Source organism: Pimephales promelas, chromosome 4, assembly GCF_988280905.1.
Source record: "Pimephales promelas chromosome 4, fPimPro1.hap1.1, whole genome shotgun sequence".
Classification (NCBI taxonomy): Eukaryota; Metazoa; Chordata; class Actinopteri; order Cypriniformes; family Leuciscidae; genus Pimephales; species Pimephales promelas.
This window is the reverse complement of record NC_142772.1, coordinates 33,272,007-33,294,721: the sequence shown is the minus strand read 5'-3', so window position 1 is coordinate 33,294,721 and position 22,715 is coordinate 33,272,007. Positions and strand designations below refer to the sequence as shown.

The following is a 22,715-nucleotide window of genomic DNA, read 5'->3' as shown; positions in this document are numbered from 1 at the left end:
TAATTTCATTTATATGCTAAGGAGATCAAGTTAAAAAATAAAGAGTATAAATTTATAAATATATGTATTATACAAGCAAAACATCTTATTTTTTCTAAAATTTAAAAAGTATTTGTGCACCAAATATAGGACAATGGCTAAAAGAAATTGTAACAAGTATGGCAATGAAATTTAAGTGATAAATACGTATACCGGTATGTACATACAGTTAAAATGTTTATATATATATATATATATATATATATATAATTCTCACAAACAAATAGAAAATATATAGGGCTTTTGATATTAGTTTAGTGTTTTTTTTTGTGACTCTCTAAAATTATTGGCTAACAACAGTGATCTCTTAATGACATGAGCGAGTGAGTGAGGGCTGGATGAAACAGGGAGTAAGATACAGAAGACAAGGAGGATGACAAACAGTAGTAGAGTTATAACAAGAGGTCTTCTGAGACCAGCTTAGTGTTATGCTAAGTGAGCATGTCATCTAATCAATTCATCTTAGCAAAATAGAAAGAGAGAAAGAGAGAGAGTATAATAAAGTACACTGAGATGTTTTTTTTTTTCTATGTTAAATGAGTCCTGCTATGTTGAATGACTCAAGTGTCATTTCAAAGCGCTCTCAAATGAGCCAGAAACTGAATGAGCTTTAGAGATGCTACTGCTGCTGGGTTGCTAAAAATACCCAACTAGCGCTACAAGAAACAAACCTTTCTAAACATAAACAAGCTACATTTATATTTGAAAGATTCTCATAGAATGATAATCAAGACAATATGATTCCTTTAAGAGGTTCTGGGCAGAGACGGGTTTGAAGGTTTAGGCTGCTGTTTGTAGAGGAGGAAGAGAGTGTGGCACTTACATCTTTGGTAATAAAGGAGCTTAGCAGTGTCACAAAGGACCAGAAGAAAATTCCACTGCTCAGAATGATCTTTCTGTTGAAACGGTCCCCCAGGTAACCGAAAATGGGTGCGGCCACCATGAAACTGCAGATGAAGACTGGAAAGAATAACAGAAGCAGAGCAGTTATTTTTAACATTCGTTGTCACATTTATCTCATACTTTGTAGCATTTTTTGTGCCATCATGACGGCAATAACATTTTTCAGTTCTGAAAAATACTTTCTACTTAAATGCAGAAAACGGAAAATCCACATCCTTATTCTTTAAAATGACGAGGAAGCTTCAAGATTCCCTTTCTATTTTGCTAATTCACTTCCTGCCCACAATCCTCTTATGTGCTACTGCCCATTAAATCAATGGCCAGACACAATTCCTAACTCAAGATTGCTTTAACCAAGCAGTTTAACATGACTATAGATTTGCTTAATGCTGGATTAGTATGCTACACACACCTTTTTTGACAGTTTCTATATATTGTTTCGTATTTTCATATTTTTTTCATTTATTTCATATTTTGATTATTTCTATATTATAAGTGTAACTTCCTTTATTCAATTTTGAGTTTCTATATTTTTAACATTTTAATTTCATTTATTCCATTTTTGAATTATTTATGTTATTTGTTTCATATTTTTATAATTTCAATAATTTTTTCATTTCATTTCTTCTTTTTCTTGTTTCTATGTTTTCCATTTTTTCACTTGCTGTTTCAGTTTTTCCTCCATCATTTCTGTAGTTACAAGTACACATCTCAGATATGTGCACCTGACAGACCCTTTACTTTCCCATGCCATGCAGATTGTACTCTTTTGAATATATAGCCTACACACCTGCATACTTCTAAAACATACTTTATTAACAAACACATTCTCATCCTTTGGCGTCATATAGGTGACGCCATATGACGTTTCGTTGAAATGTTACGCACATGGCACCCTTTAGCGTCAACATAACACGCACTGTTATAGGTAGGTTTAGGTCTGGGGTAGGGTCTGCGTCTCATATTGACACTAAAGGATGCCAGCCACCTATATGACGCCTTGGGTTCTGGGTGTTCTATTAACGCTAAAGAATGCCATGTGCGTAGTATTTTGACGAAATGTCATATGGCGTCACCTATATGACGTCAAAGGATGAGAACGGGCTATTATTAACAGTCTTCAACTGCAGTAAATAAAGTACACATGAAAGTATCCGATGTTAAAGGGTTAGTTCACCCAAAAATGAACATTCTGTCAGTATTTACTCACCCTCATGTTGTTCCAAACCTCAATGTGTTCAGCAGAACAAATAAACACGTAGACTACCATAGTAGGAAAAAATACATGGTAGTCAATGGGGAATGAGATCTGTTTAAAACATTCTTCCAAATATTGTCCTTTGTGTATAGCAGAACAAATAAACACATAGAGGTTTGGAACAACATGAAGGTGAGTTAATACTGACAAAATTTTCATTTTTGGGTGAACTAACCCTTTAACAATTCCTGTAAAAGTCCAAGATACCACAATCATTGTGTAAGACTTCTTAATCCTGGAGTTGCTGCCTTGACAACTCCAGTTGGGTGCGCTGAAAACGGCATCCAAAATGCTTTCGTAATGAGTCTGTATACATGGCATGAGTTAATAATGCTGGAAATCTGGAAACTTCAGAGCCGCAGATTTTGTGGAGTTTTACCATCTGCATAAACATTGCAGTGGTTGTGTGTGTGTGTGTTATGCAAAGTGAGGATGTGTTTGCAAGCTTACAGATAAAAGAGAAATACAGTGCTAAAACAGTCCAAATCTACACAAACATCCTAGTACAGTTCCGTGATATTTTATAATAAATCTACATCCTCTTTTGTGCTGTGCTGAGGTTGAGAGACCTTGGTAACACCAAGTCTGTGGCTATAAAGTCTGGGCTGAATTTATAGCCGTCTCCCACCCTTGATCAATGGCCATGTTTGGATATTTAATAACTCCCCATTTTTGAGGAAGGCTGAATTTGCTGAAGCCACCGGAAACATTGCCCTGTATTATCCTTGGCTGCTTGTTCAAGCCAAACTCGACCTGACTTGAGTATATCCACTCTAGAAACAGGCACGGAGCCTAAACCGAGCCTGCTGGGAAATCAGCGCTCTCTCCACACACTCAAACCTGTACAAATTACAGCAGCACTATATGCTAAATGATCTGCTATTTCATCCCCGACTTCACTCGCTTAGTGATTGTAATTAGGCTGCCTTTTGAAATCCGTCCCAAAACTGAAAAAAGACTTAAATAAATAAATACATACGAAACAACAGTGAGTAAATTGTGTTTGTGAGGTCGACTTGTTTACAAAAGCATAGAGTAGGCTAGGTCTGATTTGATAAAGATGCTGTAAACATGACAGGGAGGAGATGAGAGTTAAACTGGCGCTCTGTTGTGTAACTTGCAGCAAAAACTTGCAGCAAAAAAAAAAAAAAAAGACACCGGATTCAAACATCACTTCTTTGTTTCACGAAAGGCAAAAGTCTCATAATGAAATTGCTCTGTCAGTAAGTACCATGTCATCACAGTCCTTTCCTATCAACTATTTCGCTGTTACCGCACACTATAAGAGCAAGGGGTTTTCCCACTTTTCCCCCTATACACTATAACTGAGTTTGGGGTCAGTAAGATTCAGTGTTGTGTACTCGAGACTCGGACTTGGTCCATATTTTAATGGTCTCGGTCTTGTCATGGACTCGTATGCATTTTGACTCGGAATTGACTCGTTCTCGAACATATTAGGACTTATTCCCGAGTCCACTCGAGTCCCATTCAAACTATGTTGTGATTATTGCTGTATGTTAATATTTCTTTAAATTGTTTGATTGAAACGTCCAATGACTGCTGACTTCAGTGTCACATGACCCATCAGAAATCATTCTAATATACTGATTTGATTTGTGATTTAAACATTTCTAATTATTTATCATCAGCGTTGAAAACAGTTGTACTGAGGAAAAGTCCATAATAATAGCATTTATTTGACAGAAATCACATACTTATTGTACAAACATATTGTAAAAATGTTTTTTATTGTATTCAAATATTTAGTGGACCTCCTAAGCAGAATATCGCAGAGATGATCTATATAAACAGAAATCTCACAGGCTATGATCCACCTGAGCACAGCTCAACTAAAGCAATTAACACCTCTCTCTCTTCCTGAGATGTTGATATCTTGCCTTTACCCAAGAGCCATGTCCTGCTAATTCCTCAGTTAATGACCTCACTCCTTGTCCGCGTTCATCACATCATATAACTTTGCACATCAATTACACCTGTGTGTGTGTGTCTGACTGTGAAACAGAGAGAGACACAGTATCCAGAGAGAGACAGAACATATGGACGAACACCATACACACAACATGTGCGCAGTGAACGGCTCCTGAAATATTCATGGCTCATCTTTCCCTGATGAACGGTTCCCTCAGAATTAGCATGTTAAACAGACGTTCACTTTCACTAGGGTGGGTTTCACATTAAGGACAGATTCTTGACAGAGGGACAAAGACTAGACATTTACATTTAGTCATTTAGCGGATGACAATTCACAGCGATTTACAAATGAGAAAAAAAAACCAACCAACCTAAAAGAACAAGTACATGATTTTTTTTTTTTTTTTTTACATACGCGCTTTAGCTTAGAAAAGGGGCATCCTCCTGGAGACAAAGTCTACACTATTCACTATACACTAAGTCCTACTATTCCATCCACAAATAAAGCAAACATTATCTCCATGCTCAAATAAATGACATTCAAAGATTAGAAACAGCTCTTTTGAATGCCATTTTGCAAATTATGACCAATCAACTGTACTGTATATTGAACATTATTCCAATCAACGGCTTTCTTTCATAGTGCTTTTTTAACCGCTTTCGGTCACACTTTAGATTAGGGTCCAATTCTCACTACTAACTAACTAATAACTATCAATTTTGCCTCAATAAACTCCTAATTACTGCTTATTGATAGTTAGTATTGTAGTTATTACTTTTAGGTGTTGGGTAGGATTAGGAATGTATCGGTCATGCAGAACAATGCATTAATATGTGCTTTATAAGGACTAATAAACAGCTAACATCCTCGTGATATCCTATTAAGCTACTACAAAGTTAATAGTGAGAATTTATCCATCAACTAACATGTTACCCAGCTTTTTTATTACTTTTTATTGAACTTTTTGTGTTAAACATATTGGTCCCACTTTATATTAAGTGGCTTTAATGTACTTGCATTGAAATTAATAATTTGATACAATTAACTTGCTGTGTACATACATGCTTTTACATTGTACTTATATTTTGAAAATACCTGCATGTAATTACAGCTGTAATTAAGTTATGTAATTGCATTTGTAATTACACTCGTCCCTTACACCTTAACCCACCCTTAAACCTACCCATACCACACACACCTGACCCTAACCTTACCTGTATCAGACCTCAATAGCAGCAAAAGAGTTTTCCAATACAACCTGAACACAATAAGTACATTGCACTATTTTTCGATGTAAGTACATACTTAAAGCCACTTAATATAAAGTGGGACCAACATATTTAATAAGTAAAAAAAAAACTTAAGAGCGCTGAAGAGGTTTGCTGTGTTTATCCTGTTCTGACCTGAAGTTATTCCCCTAAAGCTCTTTAACAGAAACATAATTCCTCATAATGATATTTCTGACATAGCTTGAGGCATGTCGCATACCTCACCTGTCCTTCCGTGTGACTACTGTTCCGCTTTATGTGACCTCCAATGATGTTTTACGGAGGGTATTTATTAAGAGAACACGTGTAATTTGTTTCAAGTGGCTGATTCATTGCCTGTAAATGCCATTCTGGATTCCCTCTCTTTTAGAGCGCAATGTTCCTCTGTCACTCATCGCTACTTGCCTTCTATTTAAAATTCATGCCGCCTTGAAACTGTCAGAAAAGCTCATAGATGAGTGTACACACTCACACTCCTCTGTCATCCTCCTCTTTTCCCCTTAAAAGGATGAAATATGATATAAAGAAGGATTACATCCCGTCACCATTCTGACAAAGAATGACAAACACTGCACCTTCACCTCTTCCTTACTTGTTTTCTTTGACCCGTCTGTTAGAGCGTGTTGACCCTCCATATTCAGTATTTGTCACGCAGGACCCCAGTAGCTCTTCAATTTTATATTCCATAACTATAGTTAGCCTCACAACATATTGCTGTTTACCATGCTGTGCTTTAGCAACAGGAACCAAAGAAAATAATGTGTTTTATTTTTTTTGTATATCCTACCCACAAATATTGAAAACCATCTTGGAGACCACGGAAAACTCTATTCCTGGAATATTTCTTTGGGTTTTACACAAACTTTGCATTATGTTTGCAGTGGAAGAATTGGTTTCAATGACAGTGGTGCAATGATTCATTGTAGAGAGTCACTGTAGCTATTTGTCTATGGCAAACAGACTTATAATAGGAGACTCAAACTAGACACATGGAGGATATGTGAATGTTGCATGTAAATGGTAAACAAAAATGCTTCTCAAATGAGGGATTATTTAAGGATCGACTAAACAGTCATTTGGATATTATTTCATTATTTGAAATAAATCTTAACCGAGATTAAACCATCTGTGGATGTTCTATTGTACACATGTGAATTGCTTTATGACTTACATGACTTAATGACTCTAATGAGCCGGTTCCTATTATTAAATGAAAAAAAAAAACATACAGCATGAAAAGTGTAGTCCAATTCACAAATAAATTACTGGGTTGAATCAGTCAGACAAATGTTTTAATTAAACTAAAATTACAAGAGTTATTATTGTTTTTAGTTTTTTTTGTAAATGAAAATAAAAAAAATAAGTACAACTTTGGAGAAACTGGAGTTATAGCTGGTGCAAAAATGTATCTTTAAATTACAATTACATTTGATATACATTACAATAAATTACATTTTAAATAAACAGCTATTTTATTTTAAATTGTAAAGGCTCTAAATTATTCTTTAACTATATTTTTAATAATAATTTAAAAAAGTATTTCCGTTTTGTTGAGCATAAAGAGGCTTCTTTCTAAAGCATTGAAAAATCTTACTGAACCCAATCTGTGTATATTCTTTATTTCTTTTTAGGAAGCACTGCTGTACAATTTAAAATGAAAGTACACACTAACTTTAAGGTTGCATATCTGAAGAAACCGTCTATACTTCCTCATTGTATCCATATGACACTGCATTCTGTACATAGCTAAAGTCTAACCGTCTGCAACATACCAAAGCTCTGACCCAAATGTAAATTCTCTTTAAATGTTTGCATACAAGGAACAAACAGATTTTTACCACGCTATCTTATATGTCACATACCTGAAGCATCTCAGTTTTGAATTTGCGGCTGATGCTTGACAATAGGAACTCCTTAATGAAATAACAGAGATGCCAGCTCACATTCTGCTACCTGTAAATCGCTATGAACAGAGGAAACCCAACCTGTTTCTGTTGATGCAAATGACGCATAAAAACATAGCTGAATTTGAAACATGCTGGTGACATGCTCTAATGTTAAGCTCCTCAAAAGGTTTGCGTCAGGCCGCTTAATGGCTCATTTGGCTATTTTGCACTTCTAACACATATTTGGGCTGTGTCAAAATAAATAAAGCATCCAAAACTCCTACACGGCCTTCCCCATACAGCCAATGGCGATTTGAGCCAGTGTGGGTGAATGTGATTTAACAGGCAGAAGTGGGTCGTGTGTGGTGGGCTAGCTGTGGATGACTAAACTAATGACATCACGCCACATTTAATTGCTTGGATATCTTTTATTTGCAGTGCTCAAATAACGCCTTGACTTCGTGACTCAATCTTCATTCGCAGCTGAAGTAGGAGTGAGTGATGTAATAAGCGTAGGGGTATAGCCTCATAAAATAAGACGCCTAGTATCATAATATACACCTCTGAAGTCAATATCAATCAATGGTCAGTTTCAAGCCATTTCAATTTAACAGATCAGATTAAATCTTATTCAATTCATTGTGTGTTTGAGTGGCTATGTAGGCTGAATTAAGGACACTTCTAATGCTTCTTTTGATCAAAGACCAAAGATAACTTGAGACATGTTACTATGACAACAGGACTACCTGTACTGGCACTGCATTATGTAGTTTATGACTCAGTTTACAGGAATCACCTTCTTTTTATCCAGCATTGTTTCGCTGTCAAGGAGAAACAAACTTGGCTATGAAGCCTTCACCTATGTGAAGACAATGACTTTTGTTCTCCTCTAATCATTTCTTTTGGATGGCAGTTGGGCGGTGTGTGAGTGGGTGTTTAGACACAGAAAAATCGTGACTAGTCGGTCAAGAGGACACACATCAACACAAAGTCAACACAACTTTCTCTCCATGCGCAGAAAAAAATGGTGCTTTCTGAAGGGCAAAGCCGTCAGGACTCCAAGTTCATTTGAAACGGGTTATGAAAGCTTTCGCAGACAAATTGCTGGCATTGATATGGAAAGCATTATACAACAAGTTAATAAGGGGAAAGGTATAAGCTCAGTGAGCATCGTAATTAGCTGGAAAGTGTCAGGTACAACCCTGATTTAAAAAGTTCTGTTCAGTAACAAAAAACAAATTGTCTTTGCATCATGAATGCAACATCAGAGAGACAAATTTGTACAGACAAAGCTATATATATATATATATATATATATATATATCTGGATCTTGATTATTTGCGTAAAAACTGAACTAAATTTTTAAAGGTTAGTTTATAGGAGAGATTAACAGATTGACATGGACAAAATATTTTGTGCTCTGAGGACTTTTATCTTTGTGTTATCTAATCTGTGAAATAATAAAGATAAAATGTTTTCTCTTTCTTGCTGGATTAAAACATATATTTTCTTAGTCACTAAAGGTGAATCAATAATATAATAAAACACATTATTTCAATCTCTATTTTTGTTTCCCTGTAAAAAAACAAACAAACAAAAACCATATAAATCCGTACCAGTGTTAGTGTTATTCCCTGAAAAAGTAACCAATTTGCGTAACTTACTTTTTATAGAAAAAAAATGTTACGTTTTGTGTTCATTTTTCTCATCTGCGCTGGGCTTACTTGTTTGCTTTTTAATAACAACAAAATATATATATTTGGCAAATGTAAAGTCCCTTTCACACCAAAAATGAAACGAATAAGCCTCAGACTGAATGAAATGCAAAATCACACCTGTACAGTAGAGGGCGCTGCTCAAACAAACCTTTCAGCTGTGCTGCCATTCTGGATTACAGAAGAAGAAAGTACAACACTCTTACTTCACCAATAAAAACAACAAGCTTAAAGTCCCCGTGAACCGGAAGTTGCAAACGACTTTTCTCCAGTACTGTGACGTATTTCCAAGTGAAACAGAATATTGAACAGAGGGCAGGGTTTTACTCTAGCGCTCCTCCTCTCCATCTCTCGCTCATAGCAGACTAACGGTTTGAGGGGAGTGGTTAAGCGTTTCCCAACCCAAGCCGTCAAACCTACGTCATCAGAAAAAGACGCCGGAAGTAACTTTTCAGATTTTGATTAAAGATTACCACGGTAAAACATTTTTTATTTATTTATATATTTACTTGCACTGATTAATTGTTCACCACAAGACTAGTAATATGTGCTAACAAAGTAAATAGGGTCAATTTTGATTTCACGGGGACTTCAAAACACTACTGTGATGTTTATCAAGTCATTTTTGATTATTGGTATGGTTGAATTGGATCATCGAAGGTCAGCAGCAAAGACATTGGTTAAAAAAGTTAGATTAAATACTTTGTGTTATTAAACATATTTAATTATTTGGGGTTTGCAAAAAAAATCTGAGTTTGCATTTCACAGGTGTTATTCATGTTGAGGAATACTGAATCTGTTTTTGTGCAAGTGAGATGAGTAAATGCATGTTCACATTTAGTCTAGAACTACAATAACCATCATGTTCACATAGCACACGCAACGCCTCGCCTCTGCACTCACGATTTCTCTCAACATTGGGACAGGAGAGCTGTCAGTCAATAAATGGGAAATCAAAGCAACTTTCATTACTTATTTGAAAAAGTAACTCAGATGTTTTGATGTATATTTCAAAGTAATGCGTTACTTTACTAGCTACTTGAAAAAAGTAATCTGATTACATAACTCACGTTAGGCTTGAAATGCTGCTCCTTAAAACAAGATACATTTTCAGTGGGTATCGTAAATATTTTTTTTTTCTTATATTTTTTTTTTTTAAAACATACACTTTTATTTAAAGATTTGTGCTAAAAAAGTAAAGTAATAAATGCAATGTTTAGAGAAAAATATAGATTCAAATTATGTTTTTTTTATGTTTATGAATCCACTAAAAAATCTAATATAAAAGACTTGAAAGTTTGTAGATACATCCACCTGTGTCAGTAAAATGCATGTCAAATGCGCATAGTTGTTCATGCGTGCCAGTCAAGTCCATGATCTGACCCTGATGGAGGACACCTGTTCTCCTGCTATAGGAATCTCTCCATGAGCCAGTGGAGTGTGTTCATCATACTAAATCATCATGCTTCTCTTATCAGCTCGCTCCAGCCTTGCAAATGTTTTCATAACTTCTTAATCTTATAATTGAATAGCCAAGCGTTTAGGGTAATCTCATTAGACAGACCTTGTCCTTCACTTGTGATGTTCAAACAATATAAATGGACAGTGAGAACAGTGCCCAGCTGTTATGTAATATGAAATATAAGTATGCTATTTCAACTGTTGTTTATAATCTGCAGAACATTCATGTTTTTTTTTTATTTTTTATTATTAATCGACACAATAAAGCATTAGGAGATATGTCACATCATCTAAACCTAGCATTCAGTTTTCTAAATTACTGGCATATTTCTGCCGTGATGACAAGTGCAGTATGTTGTGCTTTGATGTGTGAAGAGGATCTTCTACCTGCTAAAAAAACATTAGTGGAATGCTTTCTCTTTCTCGATTCGACTGAAGTGGTGATGTATTAACTGATGCCAGGTAATGTTCATGGGAATATCAACGTAAAATATTTGAACTGAAAAACAAGTCCTTAGATGGTTAAGAAGCCGTATGCTAGTAAAGAAGCACTCAAAAATTTCCTAAGAATGTGTTGACGAGGAGTGTCATTGAACTAGAGTTTTGTTTTTGTTACCGCAGAAACGCTGGACAATGACTGAGTCAGGTGCACGACGATATGCAAATACTGCATTTCTAAAGAAAAGGAGTGTAATGTAATGTACATTACATTACATACATAGTTTGAGTGACCAATTTCCAATCTTTTCCTCCCATGCGTCACAAATTGGAAATGACCCAAGAATGTGTGAGCAGGAAAACAGCACATGGATTCCAATATTCTCAGATCTGTTTCAGGCCTCATTCATATAGAAATAAATCTCATATGAAGTGCATTTGCGTCTAACACATAAATGGACAGGTCGGATATTTCCCTGTCAATGCAAGTCATTGAAAAAGCCATGGTGGCAATGGCAAATGATGGCAACTCACAATGGCGCAGAGGAGGACGAAGGCTCAAACCAATGTATTTGCTGTCCATTGCAAATCACATAATTTTTACTTCCTTTTCCGGGTTGTTTTGCCAAGCCAATAGTGTAAATGCAGATGTTGAATATGGGTAATTTTTTAAAATAGATGTAAGCTGGTTCTCAAAAAAATATAGTGGATCTATGTCACCAAATCGGAATTGTGCATCAAGTCCTGCAGTGTAAATGCGGCTTATATAAGCTACATCACACTTATTCAGGAAGTTGCAGTTTGGTAGAATATGTATGTTTCCTCACCTTTGAATGACTGTTGAAGTTTATTAAGCCTGTCATGAAATGCTAAATACATGTTAATACCAGGAGGTAAAATACCATGTATAAGTCAGTACGATTTTTTTGAATGACCTGAAACTGTACATTGTGGTTTTGTTTACGTTTATGCGGCAATTGGCCGTGAGTTACATTTGCCGGTTATCGCATCCTTGTTCCCAGAGTCTTGAACTTTGTAAAATGTATACATTTAAACATCCTTGTGGCGACAAATTTTTTCAGTTTGAAAATCTGTGCTGTAAAGTATTTTCTGTACTAACACGTCTAAAACCACAGAATAAACGGATACAGTGAATTATGAACGTCAGATCCATTTATTTCTCAGCGTGCTGAGACAAATGACAGTCTATGGACTTTCCAGGTGCGGAGCGACAGATGCTGAGGAAGTGACATTAAACAGGAAACTCTCTGACGCCTGTGTATATTTGTGAATGTGGATAGTTCAATACCTGCCTGTGTCTGTTCTCATTGTGTGTTTGCAATCTATAGAGGCCTCAACAGAATAAGAGAGGATGTTGAGTTGTTTGAGAGTGAAAAGACATCGCAATGAATCAAGCCAAAACAAACAGATGAAAGTATAGTAGAGGATGGGAACAAGAGATTCAAAGCTCAGCTTTTCTTGAAGGCTATACTATAAAACAGTAAACAGAGGTCACCTCGTGTTGATACAGTGAGATTAATGGTCCTAAAACTTACTGGGTGAAAAGGATGGTTATTTTGCATTAGGTGCTGCTATAACAGGACTGAACAAACACTCTGTCCCTAAGTAATATCTGAAAAAAACTAAGTAATTCCAATTTACAATTAATCTTTAAAAAGGAAACTGTGACCTATCAGACGCTCCGATGTCAATACTAGCAGATGATACTCCTAATCATGCAATGGAATGGACACTAACTTACATAACGCAATAGCCGCTGGAAACATGCATGCAAAAATACAGTACACCATTCACTGTCACTTCTCATACACTTCTGTCAGTGTTTAGCGCTAGCAGCAAGGAAAATGGATGTCACAGCTGCGATGATGGAAAGCTTTTAAGTGACTATGTCTGTTCAAAAAGCTGATAAAAAATGCTTAGCCGTTAGCTCAGGGGCTTGAGTCCATGAATTACACGGAGAAAAAAAGTTTTTTCACCCTTCATTAGAAATGTGCTTGAGCGAAGTGGGTCTAATAGAGATATCCTTAAAACATATCACAATTTTTATTTCATTTAAATGTCACAACGCCACAGCGTTCAGATTTTTTATTTTTACTTTGTGACATTTTTAAAAACTACACTTTTTAAACAAACTGTTTTTTATAAGACAGAGGTTTGTAGAAAGATAAAGGAATAGGAATAATGTATTGAGCACTGAATGAAAAAGAACACAAAAGAAATTTCACGTGGTTTACAGCATATCAGTTTAAATTGAAGTATACTGTTGTTTTTTTCTGTACGCTCATGCTAACTGCCCTTCTTTTTCTTTTTTAAAAGTGGTTAGAAACAAAAATGTGTGCTTGTTTTGGTTTGTTGGAGGGAGAGTAGAAACAGTTTGTGGATTAGTGCTGGTTAATGAGGCTATCCCAGTAATTTTTAGACACAAAAATGGCAAATTAGTAATTAGCACAAATGCTACAAAGTGAAAAAAAGCCCCCTGGGATCTAAAAAATGGATACACTACACCCATTAGAGATTATGATTGACTGTGCTTTGTATAGGTCCTATAGGACACAAATGACAAAGATGATGTTGATGTAGCAGAGAGCTTATGGTAAAGGTTTTCCAGTCATAATAACATAGAGAATGCGGACAAAATGTATCTGTAAAGCAATTAGCAAAACCTAACAATTCAAACAATCTCAGAGGCCAAATGCCTAATCAATGATGCATCACAAAACTATGTAAGGCACTAATCTTTCTAAATATGCTTTGGAACTATTTATATTGTGAAAGGTGTTACTGAAACTGACAACTCTATTTTAAATAACACAATGACTAAGCTTAAAGGAGTAGTTCACTTAAAAAAAAACAACCTATGTCATCCAAGATGTCCATGTCTTTCTTTCTTCAGCTGAAAAGAAATTAAGGTTTTTGATGAAAACATTCCAGGATTTTTCTCCATATCACTTTACTGGTAACCAAACGGTTCAAGTAAGTTTCAGTGCAAAATGCAAACTGTTCAAAGGGCTTTAAACGATTCCAGACGGTGAATAAGGGTCTTATCAAGCGATCACTCATTTAAAAAATAAATAACAAAGTTTAAGTTTTATAAGCTCAAATGGTTGCCTTGCTCTGTTCTGTGATGCGCGTTTGTGACTCTCCTGTTCGAACTCGTTTATCAAAATGAACAAATCTTTTTTCGTGTCATTTGGTTCATTCAACGAAGATTCGTTCATTTTGATGAACGAGTTCGAACAGGAGAGTCATGAACGCGCATCACAGAACAGGCGACCAAGCTTATAAAACTTTGACTTTGTTATATTTTTTTTAAAATGAGAGGTCGTTTCGCTTGATAAGACCTTGATATATCGCTTGATATTCATCGTCTGGAATCATTTAAAGCCCTTTGAACAGTTTGAAACTGTCTTTTGGACCTTGAACCATTTGGTTACCAGTAAAGTGAAGAAAATATGGAGAAAAATCCTGGAATGTTTTCATCAAAACCCTTAATTTCTTTTCGACTGTAGAAAGAAAGACATGGACATCTTGGATGACATGGGGGTGAGTAAATTATCAGCAAATGTTTTTTTAAAAGTGAACTACTCCTTTAAAGAGACCCATAAACACAAACACCTGCTGCATACCACTGCTGAAGAGAACAGTCAAAACTATGAAAAATATTCCCGTTTTCTGCCTAGATTCTCCTCTTTACTGTAAATCTGTCAAGGAGGTTTAAGACGCTCTGTTCTCGGTGTAGAATATTTCCCCTTAAAATGATGTAACATTTTCAAGTAAAACCTGATGCTTCCTCTTTAAATCTCTGTAGAGGATTTCAAGGAAATATCCTGAAATCAGTGAAGTTTCCATCTAAGGATGTTTTTGCGGAAAAAAAATGGTTAGCACATCCTAATGTTCAGATATATCTGATGGAAATACTAAATATTGATTTTCAGAAGTTGTATGCAATTCTATGTTGATACTTCAAATGTCTTGAAAACTAGTTTGGAAACACTTATTGTGAACTGCTTAACATTTTTACAGGCCATTTCTGTAGTGCTTCTGTCAGATTCTTACAGTGGCATTTGCCCTCCAGACAGAAGACATGCAATAGCTATGAAGGATGTTTCTGCGCATCTACCCAGACTCCACCTTTGGCTTTTTCTCACCTGACCTTCACGCTCATGCATACCTCTGTCAGAATTCCCCCTCAATGAAGGGCTTAGCTTAGCTTTCACCACAACACAAAAACACAGTCCAGCATACCCGCTGTACATCACCAGCCAATCAAACATTTCACGCTTCAGTAGTTTTGGCTTACCGGTGTGGGTGTGTTTGATGATTTATGTGTGTGTGAGCGCACATATGTTTCTTGCCATATTATTTGCGAGTTGTTGGGTAAAGCTTCCCTGAAATAGGACACGCTGTTTGTAGCTTACCAGACTGGAGCAATGACATTTTTTCTTTTTTCTTTTCCAAACACCACTATTAGCTCTCCCAAGGTTCTGGGGTGAACCGTTACGATTGTATGGCCCGCATGTGGAAGTGGTGGTAAATGGTGTTAGGTTGTTACGCTTTTCACCACTCACTATTAGCTCGCAGCTGCACTTGTGCCTTTCAACAGATCTGAGAGGCAGAAGAAGAGCGCCACTGATAAAAGGAAGATCAACTCAACACTTTACAGATGAATAGTGTTAGCTGAGAGAGATTGGTTGGGACATTTACATGAAGTGTAGGCGTGTTTTCTTTGAAGAAACACAGTTGCACTTTTTACAACCTTCTACACATAGAATAACAACACCACAGCCTAGTTTTAAATTGAATCCAGATGAAGATTTATATTCAAAATTCTCATTCGGTTTAGTGCACATGGGAACTGATCTGGAGAAGCTATTTTGAAGCTAGCTAAAACGAAAAACTAAAATGAACCGTGAAGCAGCAAAACACTTATTTCCACAAGCCATTTTGGTATAAACTGTCGAAAAAAAAAATGAATCAGAATTCTCTAAACTATTGGAGAGACAGGACAGGTCAGGAGATTGTGTGATTCCTGCCTGACTTCACTCCGCTCAACAGTTTCATGCAAAACATAATGTGACAAAAAATATTATAGAGGATCACACTTGTCACACTACACTGTTACTGTTTGGAAAAAGAAGCTAAAAATAGCTTGTTAAAGGAAAATCGCTATTATTTTGAAAAGTGCCACTGTCACCCTTTTGGAAAATGTACTGTTAAATTGGTTGCATCACTTGGCCTACTCTTAATTAGTCAATTACCTCTAGGAAATTTGTCTGGACACTGAAATTCCTTCAATATGGACATTAAGGTTAAAAAAGTAAACCACATGGGAAATGGAGCTTTAACTGTATTTTATAATGGCCTTGGTTTGAAAGCAGAATCAACACAAGAAAAGATAATATCCTGCAATTTCCTTGCTTACGGCTGGTTAGACTCCATGTTGGGAGCTGGTGTGTGAGAAGCGTGGGATATGGGCTTTTTCAGTGGGTGTGGAGTTTTCCTCTCCAGCCCAGAGCTTTACATCTAATGATAGGCCAGCATTCAAATGACAGAGTGTGTAAATGCGTGTGTGTCTATGCTGAGGTCCTTGCCAAAGCTGTTTAAACCAATGTGACAAATTTACTCACAGTTGGTAAGTCAAAATGCACACAAACCCTCACGTAAACACATATAATCTATCATAGGATCACACCCATGTTCTTTCTCTCTCTAAATGTCAGTAATAAATGATTTGACCTTGAGTGATGAAGTATTGTAAGTGGATGGGTGGTTCTGTCCACAGGGGACAGAGAATAGACCCTCGCCTTGTATTGATTTCTCCATGTCTTTCTCGTACAAGAAAATACACAAAGTTTGTGCAATGCCTAATCTAATTCTAATGTCTGAGGGATTTTGGGTCATTGTAAAAAATGATTTGTTGTGTTGAACACTGAGAGAGCTTCAGAAGAGCTTTTGTCCTTTCTTTAATATGCTCTCTCCATTCCTATCCTCCTTTTTTAGAGGGAACTGTCCAAGCAGACTCTTTAAACATGAGAGACGATGCCTTTGTGAATCTAATATGAATGAGGCTGGCCACTCACTGGCTTTGTGGTTAAGTTGCTGTGATTGGCTGCAGGTTTTTGATTGGCATGAAGCTCTGCGAGAGTGAGCTGAGGATCAGGGTGGGGTCAATAAAGGGATCAATAAAGCCCCGTCCCCTTTGAGACATGGCCTAAAATTCCCAGCTTTTATCTAATTCACACACACATTTCATTACAGTATATATATGTATATGTATATATAATTTATTTTCTAATTTGGGCTGAAATATGACCCTGACATTTGTGAGATTGGTAAAATTCATCCATCCGTCTGATCTGAAAGAGATTCAAGCTGTAAGACGTACATATCTATTCATAGCATGTGCAGAGATGCGGATTTGATGTATTGATTGCTCATTACCCAGTGTCAGAGCCGAAATTGTTTTTTTTTTCTTTTTTCCCTCCGTTTTCACATTGACACGTCTGTAATCCATTACATCTCTATGCCATTGACAGTGAAAGTGATGAGCAGGTGCTGGGATCTTTCCTCTTTCATTTCCATTCCCCTCACTTAGTCTCCAACCCTCTCCTTCAAACACATCTCATACTGTCTTTTTCCTGCTGAGGAATCCATTTATTCCTTTTTTTAAATATTAGATGCCTGTCAAATTGACAGTGCATCAAAAACTGCTCCAGAGCAATGTGTTTTGTGAGAAACCTAATGATACAGAGAGACGAAGAAAGGAAGGATATCATAGTACAGCTGAGGTCTGAGTGTGAACAGCTGATGATACACAGATACAGTAGCTCCTCGCTGTCTAGGCCAAAGAAATCAGAAACGGTAAGATCCACCATTAAAATGAAAGCTGAGAAGGGGACAATTGTGGCTGTGTAAACATACAGTGGAAGTGCTATACTACAGGAGGCCTGTAGTAACATCTCACTTCTTAAATAATGTCTTTTAATGGCTCATGGCTATGTAAGCCAATATCCTGACAGTCACAATCCAGTCCACACAGAAATTTCTTCTCGATATAGCGCATTCTTTGTCTGGATGGATGTAGTCGTGCACCTGGGCTGCAGTCATTCACTGGCCACAGACTGCAGCTATATGTGACACATGCCCCAGACGGAGCGGCTAGACGGAGACATGGGCGCAGTGGAGTCTTGTCAGGATTCAAAAGCAGTGTTCGCTCCTGCAGTGACAGATGGGATAGGAGACAACGGCAGACGTACACCTAGCATGCAGACAAGAGCTGCCATCTTTGACCAGAGGGCGCTGACCTCTTGACCTTTAGAGCAATAGAGTCTAATTAGAGTCTCTACGGTATTGTCAGAGGTATAAAATATATCATATCTTTCTCATGAAAATGAATATTAGTTGCTATTGCTCATTGAAATATGACAGCACGCGAAAACCATTTATGAGAAGCGTTCATAAACCTGCTACTGTCTACAAAAGAGAAGCTTTAATGGCTCCCTGCAGTTTTTTCACCAACATTAAAGCTTGATGGTAATTAAGTAATTATGACAGCCGTAAATATTGGTATTGTAGTTTTATAGTTGTACTGTAAAAAGAGTATTATCATTTTTAGTTGTTTTTTTTAGTATGTTTTTTTTTATTTACTACTGCTATTATTACTACTAATAATATTATTATTTTATAGTCATATTGGTACATAATCACAAAATATTTGGCCAAAGCATGTAATTAAACCTACAAACAAGCAAAGCAAACCTGAAACTTTTGTTATCGCATTTTAAATCGCAATCTTTACAAACAGACAATTCACAATTAAATGTTCCCCCAAATTGTGCAATCGTTATTGTGCTATCATTTTGCAACCCCTTTATAAACTAGGATGCAATTCCCATTCATGGGTGCGCTTCCTGTACAACCACATAACTGTTTCCCGAAACCATATTGTCGCAAAGTGGTCGTTCAACCACGTTGGTTTATGAAGTCACGCACGTGGTGGAGTATTAACTTATTTTAATGAAACTGTTTGAGATTGAATTAATGCTAGATGTGTTGATATAAATTACAGACATGGCATCTGTGGAATATTTCAAAATTTACTCAGTTATTTCGCTTTATTTACCGATTCAATCATAGACTCATTCTAACCGAGCACGGTGCTTTAAATCTCTTGACGAACTCAAAGACTTAAATGATATTTGTATGTATTCCAAATAAAAACAGAGGTTGTACTGAATGTCAGCTGGCTTATTTTGCTCAAGATAAGGATTTATTAAGCTCTGGTTTCGGGAATTTCGGGACGTATCTCACTGCTGAACCAACATAGTACGAATCATCATTCTAGAAGAAACTAACTAGCAAATCAATACTGTTTCGGTCACACCTCTGTCATCTAAACCACAATAGTTAGCATCAAACAATAGGCTATATGTTGTTAATGATGTCATGTGCAGGTGAAGTAAGATCTTCAGCTAATTAATCTCTTTGATATTGCAATTCATGTATTTAATATTATTATAGTCAATTGAAATTACCAACAGAAAGCTATTTTTTTTAAATTATGTTAGCATGCAGTATTTGGCGTATACTTTACTACATACGGTTCAGTCAGTCAGTCAGTTCCAACTATGTACGTTTGCGAGGTTGTTTGTGAATGTTCATAGGAACTATGGTTTCAGGACTATGTTGATAACAAGGGAACTTGCGACCATAGTTAGATAAAGACGCTTTTGGGAAATGCACCCCTACTCAAGTGATTAATGTGGTGGCACGTTTTCCACTGTCAAGCAAGACTCATATGAATTATTATTATTTAGTTTCTTATTATTGCCCTCAAAACAAGTGCAAACAATTTGAGCATTAAAAATCAATGCTGGTTTTAGATAGTGTAAGACTGAAGACCACCCACCGCTGCGTCACTAACCCATAGGAAATTCTAACATTCACCTGCCTAAAGCTCATCTCCATTCATCCATCTTCAGCAAATATTTCTCTTTTGGATGCAGAGAGGCCATCCAGATTCCCTGCACCCACCCTTAAAATGCCAATGTCACCTACCAAACAAAAGAGCAGGAGGAGGCCCTCGGGACAGTAATAACATCCAAGTTAACCCTCTCTTCTTTCCTCATTCCATCTTCATTATATCTTGCAGACATCCAGGCCCGCCTGCAGGTATTGTGGCTAGCAAACAGTCCATTCTTTTTTGTGTGTCAACAATAATTGCTCTTTCCCACTAATCTGAAATTAATATCTTGGTCTGATAAAGGTTTTGGTTAAAACCTAGCAAGGCAGAAGAAATGAAGCATGAGAGAGCATTGTGAGTGGCATAAGATCTAGAAGGTTTGTCTTTGTTGATATGGAGGTGATTGACAGGTATGAGAGCCACAGGCAAAAGCACATCGTGTTAAGCCCAGTAAAGTCAATTTTGCCCTGATAAGGTTACATGTAAGGGGCCTATGTGTCAATATCAAGTATAGACACACATTTGTCTGGAAATATGACACTGGGCATCACTTGAAGGACACAAACCAGACTTGTATCATGTAACCAATATTTTACATCTATGAAATATTTTTGCAGGGAGTTTTCAGGAACTGAATGTTTCATCTACTCGATTTGTTAATATAACTGATTTAGTACTCGCCACAATAGATCAATTGATACATGAGGCCTGAATCACCCAGTGTTGAGCTAAGGCTTGTGGTGTATGACCTCATGTGGTACTGGATTCTCCAGTCTTCCCACAGGCCATCATTCACTGATTTACTGTATATTTACTTCCTTTTGTTATGACAATGGTACAACGTCATGACAGATCGACTCTTGTAGACTTGGCCTTTGAGTTTAATTATATTATGAAAAGCTTCCTCCTCCCAAACTGTCACTGTATTTCACCTCCTGTTTTATAGTAGAGTGCCTTAGTCAGCTATTCTCAAGACATTCCTTAAGACATTAATCTCTACATCTCTTCATGCTATGTGCACTTTAAGACATGCTGCCATAGATTTTTGGGAAGGCTAGCACCTCTGTCAAACTAACAGATGTCTCTAAAGCCCCTTTCACAGCGCGTTGATCCCGAGAAATTGCTGTAAAAGAGTGCCTTCTGGGATTGATGCTGGGATCGATGCCGGCTTATGTCTTATTTCACAGTAAATGTATCTAAAAATCATATATATAAAAAAGAAATAAAAGCTTTTACTTTTTCCATCAAGGTCAGTTAAACACACACTGGTCACACCTATCACAATAGGTCGCACTCCAGTTGATCTCACGCCATCCCTTCAACCAATATTTCACACCGAGGTTCTCAGCCAGTGACCAGAGCATCTGAAATTTCGTTGCGTTGTGTGAAGAATGAGGTCAGACTGGGATCAGAGGCCAGACTAAACCTACCACAGACACTTCACTGACCACATGCACTGCTTAAAAATGGGGCTTTTCCCTGCTTATATTTTTCTGGGTGGCTTTGATATTTTGTAATATAATACAAAGGCAAGCATATACCTGTATGCTTAAAAAAAAAAAAACCTTGCTAAAATGGTATAAGAAAACTCAACGAGTTATGTCTAGATGGCAATAGTTTTCTCTAATTTTCTCAATGCTCCAGTCCTGATTTTGTTTGAGGTATTCAACCTAAATTTAGCAAATGACCAAAAAAAAAAAATCTCTATGGTACATTTATTTGTTTGTTTTGGTGGGGCTGTATCTTGACAGATTTTTGGGCTCCCCACACTTATACGTACAAATTTAACCCCAAGTTAGAGAGAATCTTGAGACAGTGTCACAGCATGAGAGGTGCCATCCCTCTTGTAGCATATAGAACAATGTAGAACAATAATTGGCTGCCATTCTGTCGAAGCATGAAAAGAAGCACCAATTCCCTGTTGAGAATCAACCTATAGAAAGTTTCCAACCAGTCGTTTACTTCATGGTTAGCCTGAGCCAAGCAGAATTGTAATGTTTATTTGCAACCAATTACAGACTAATCAAAAACACATTTTCTTCAGTGAGTGACAGTACAGTCTAAATTGGTCAGCTAAGCAAAAGCAGAATTCTTTCTAACTGCCTTTTAATGAAGGTTTTCCGTTGTACATCTCACTCATCTCTGCAGGCAGTTATATAATATAATTGAGCTGAATAGAACTGGATGTCTCATTTAGAAAGTCTCAAAGTACCAGCAACATTGTATTTCATCTTTCCCCCTCTTTTTTATACACTATTTTGACAAAATTTAAGCTAAAACGCTAAAAACTAAAATTAAATTTAGATATCAAAACATGCTTAAAAGAAAAAGTTTAATAAAATAAGTTTTTACTGTGTTTTTGATTTAAAAAAAATAAACTTGAAAAATCTTAACAGCTCCAAACTTTTGAAAGGTAGTGTATTATATAGTATATGTATTATTCATTTTTTCTGTTAAAATAAAAATAAAATAAAATAAAAAACAGTAATTGTTCTTCTCAAGTACACTGTAAAAATGAATATGCTTTATCTAATCAATAGAATTGTGGCAACAGATTACAAGCAATATTATTAATTAAATTTAACAAATTAGAATTGAGTAATAATTAAACAAATTACTCCTTAAAAGTTAACCATTTAAACTGAGTAAAGTTTACACAAAAAAAATTAACAAAAAATATCTCACTAAAAGACAGTCAAAGATTAATTAACTCTTTGTTTTATCTTGCCAACATTGAAAACACCTGATTTCAACAAGCAGAAGAAGGAGAAAACCGTAATTTTAAAACAAACACTGATCACCATAATGGTGACTTCATTTTGTTTTTTTT

The 22,715-nt window shown here is 36.3% G+C and overlaps 1 protein-coding gene across 2 annotated transcripts in view; it reads right to left on the bottom strand.

The window, feature by feature from the left end:
• The window catches only part of spns2 (SPNS lysolipid transporter 2, sphingosine-1-phosphate), a 71,543-nt gene that overhangs the window by 27,219 nt on the left and 21,609 nt on the right, over nt 1-22,715 (bottom strand). For both annotated transcript variants that reach the window (XM_089130300.1, XM_089130301.1), the window contains exon 3: nt 863-999. In XM_089130300.1, the coding sequence (XP_088986426.1) occupies nt 863-999 (137 nt within the window). The remainder of the gene's footprint in view (nt 1-862; nt 1,000-22,715) is intronic.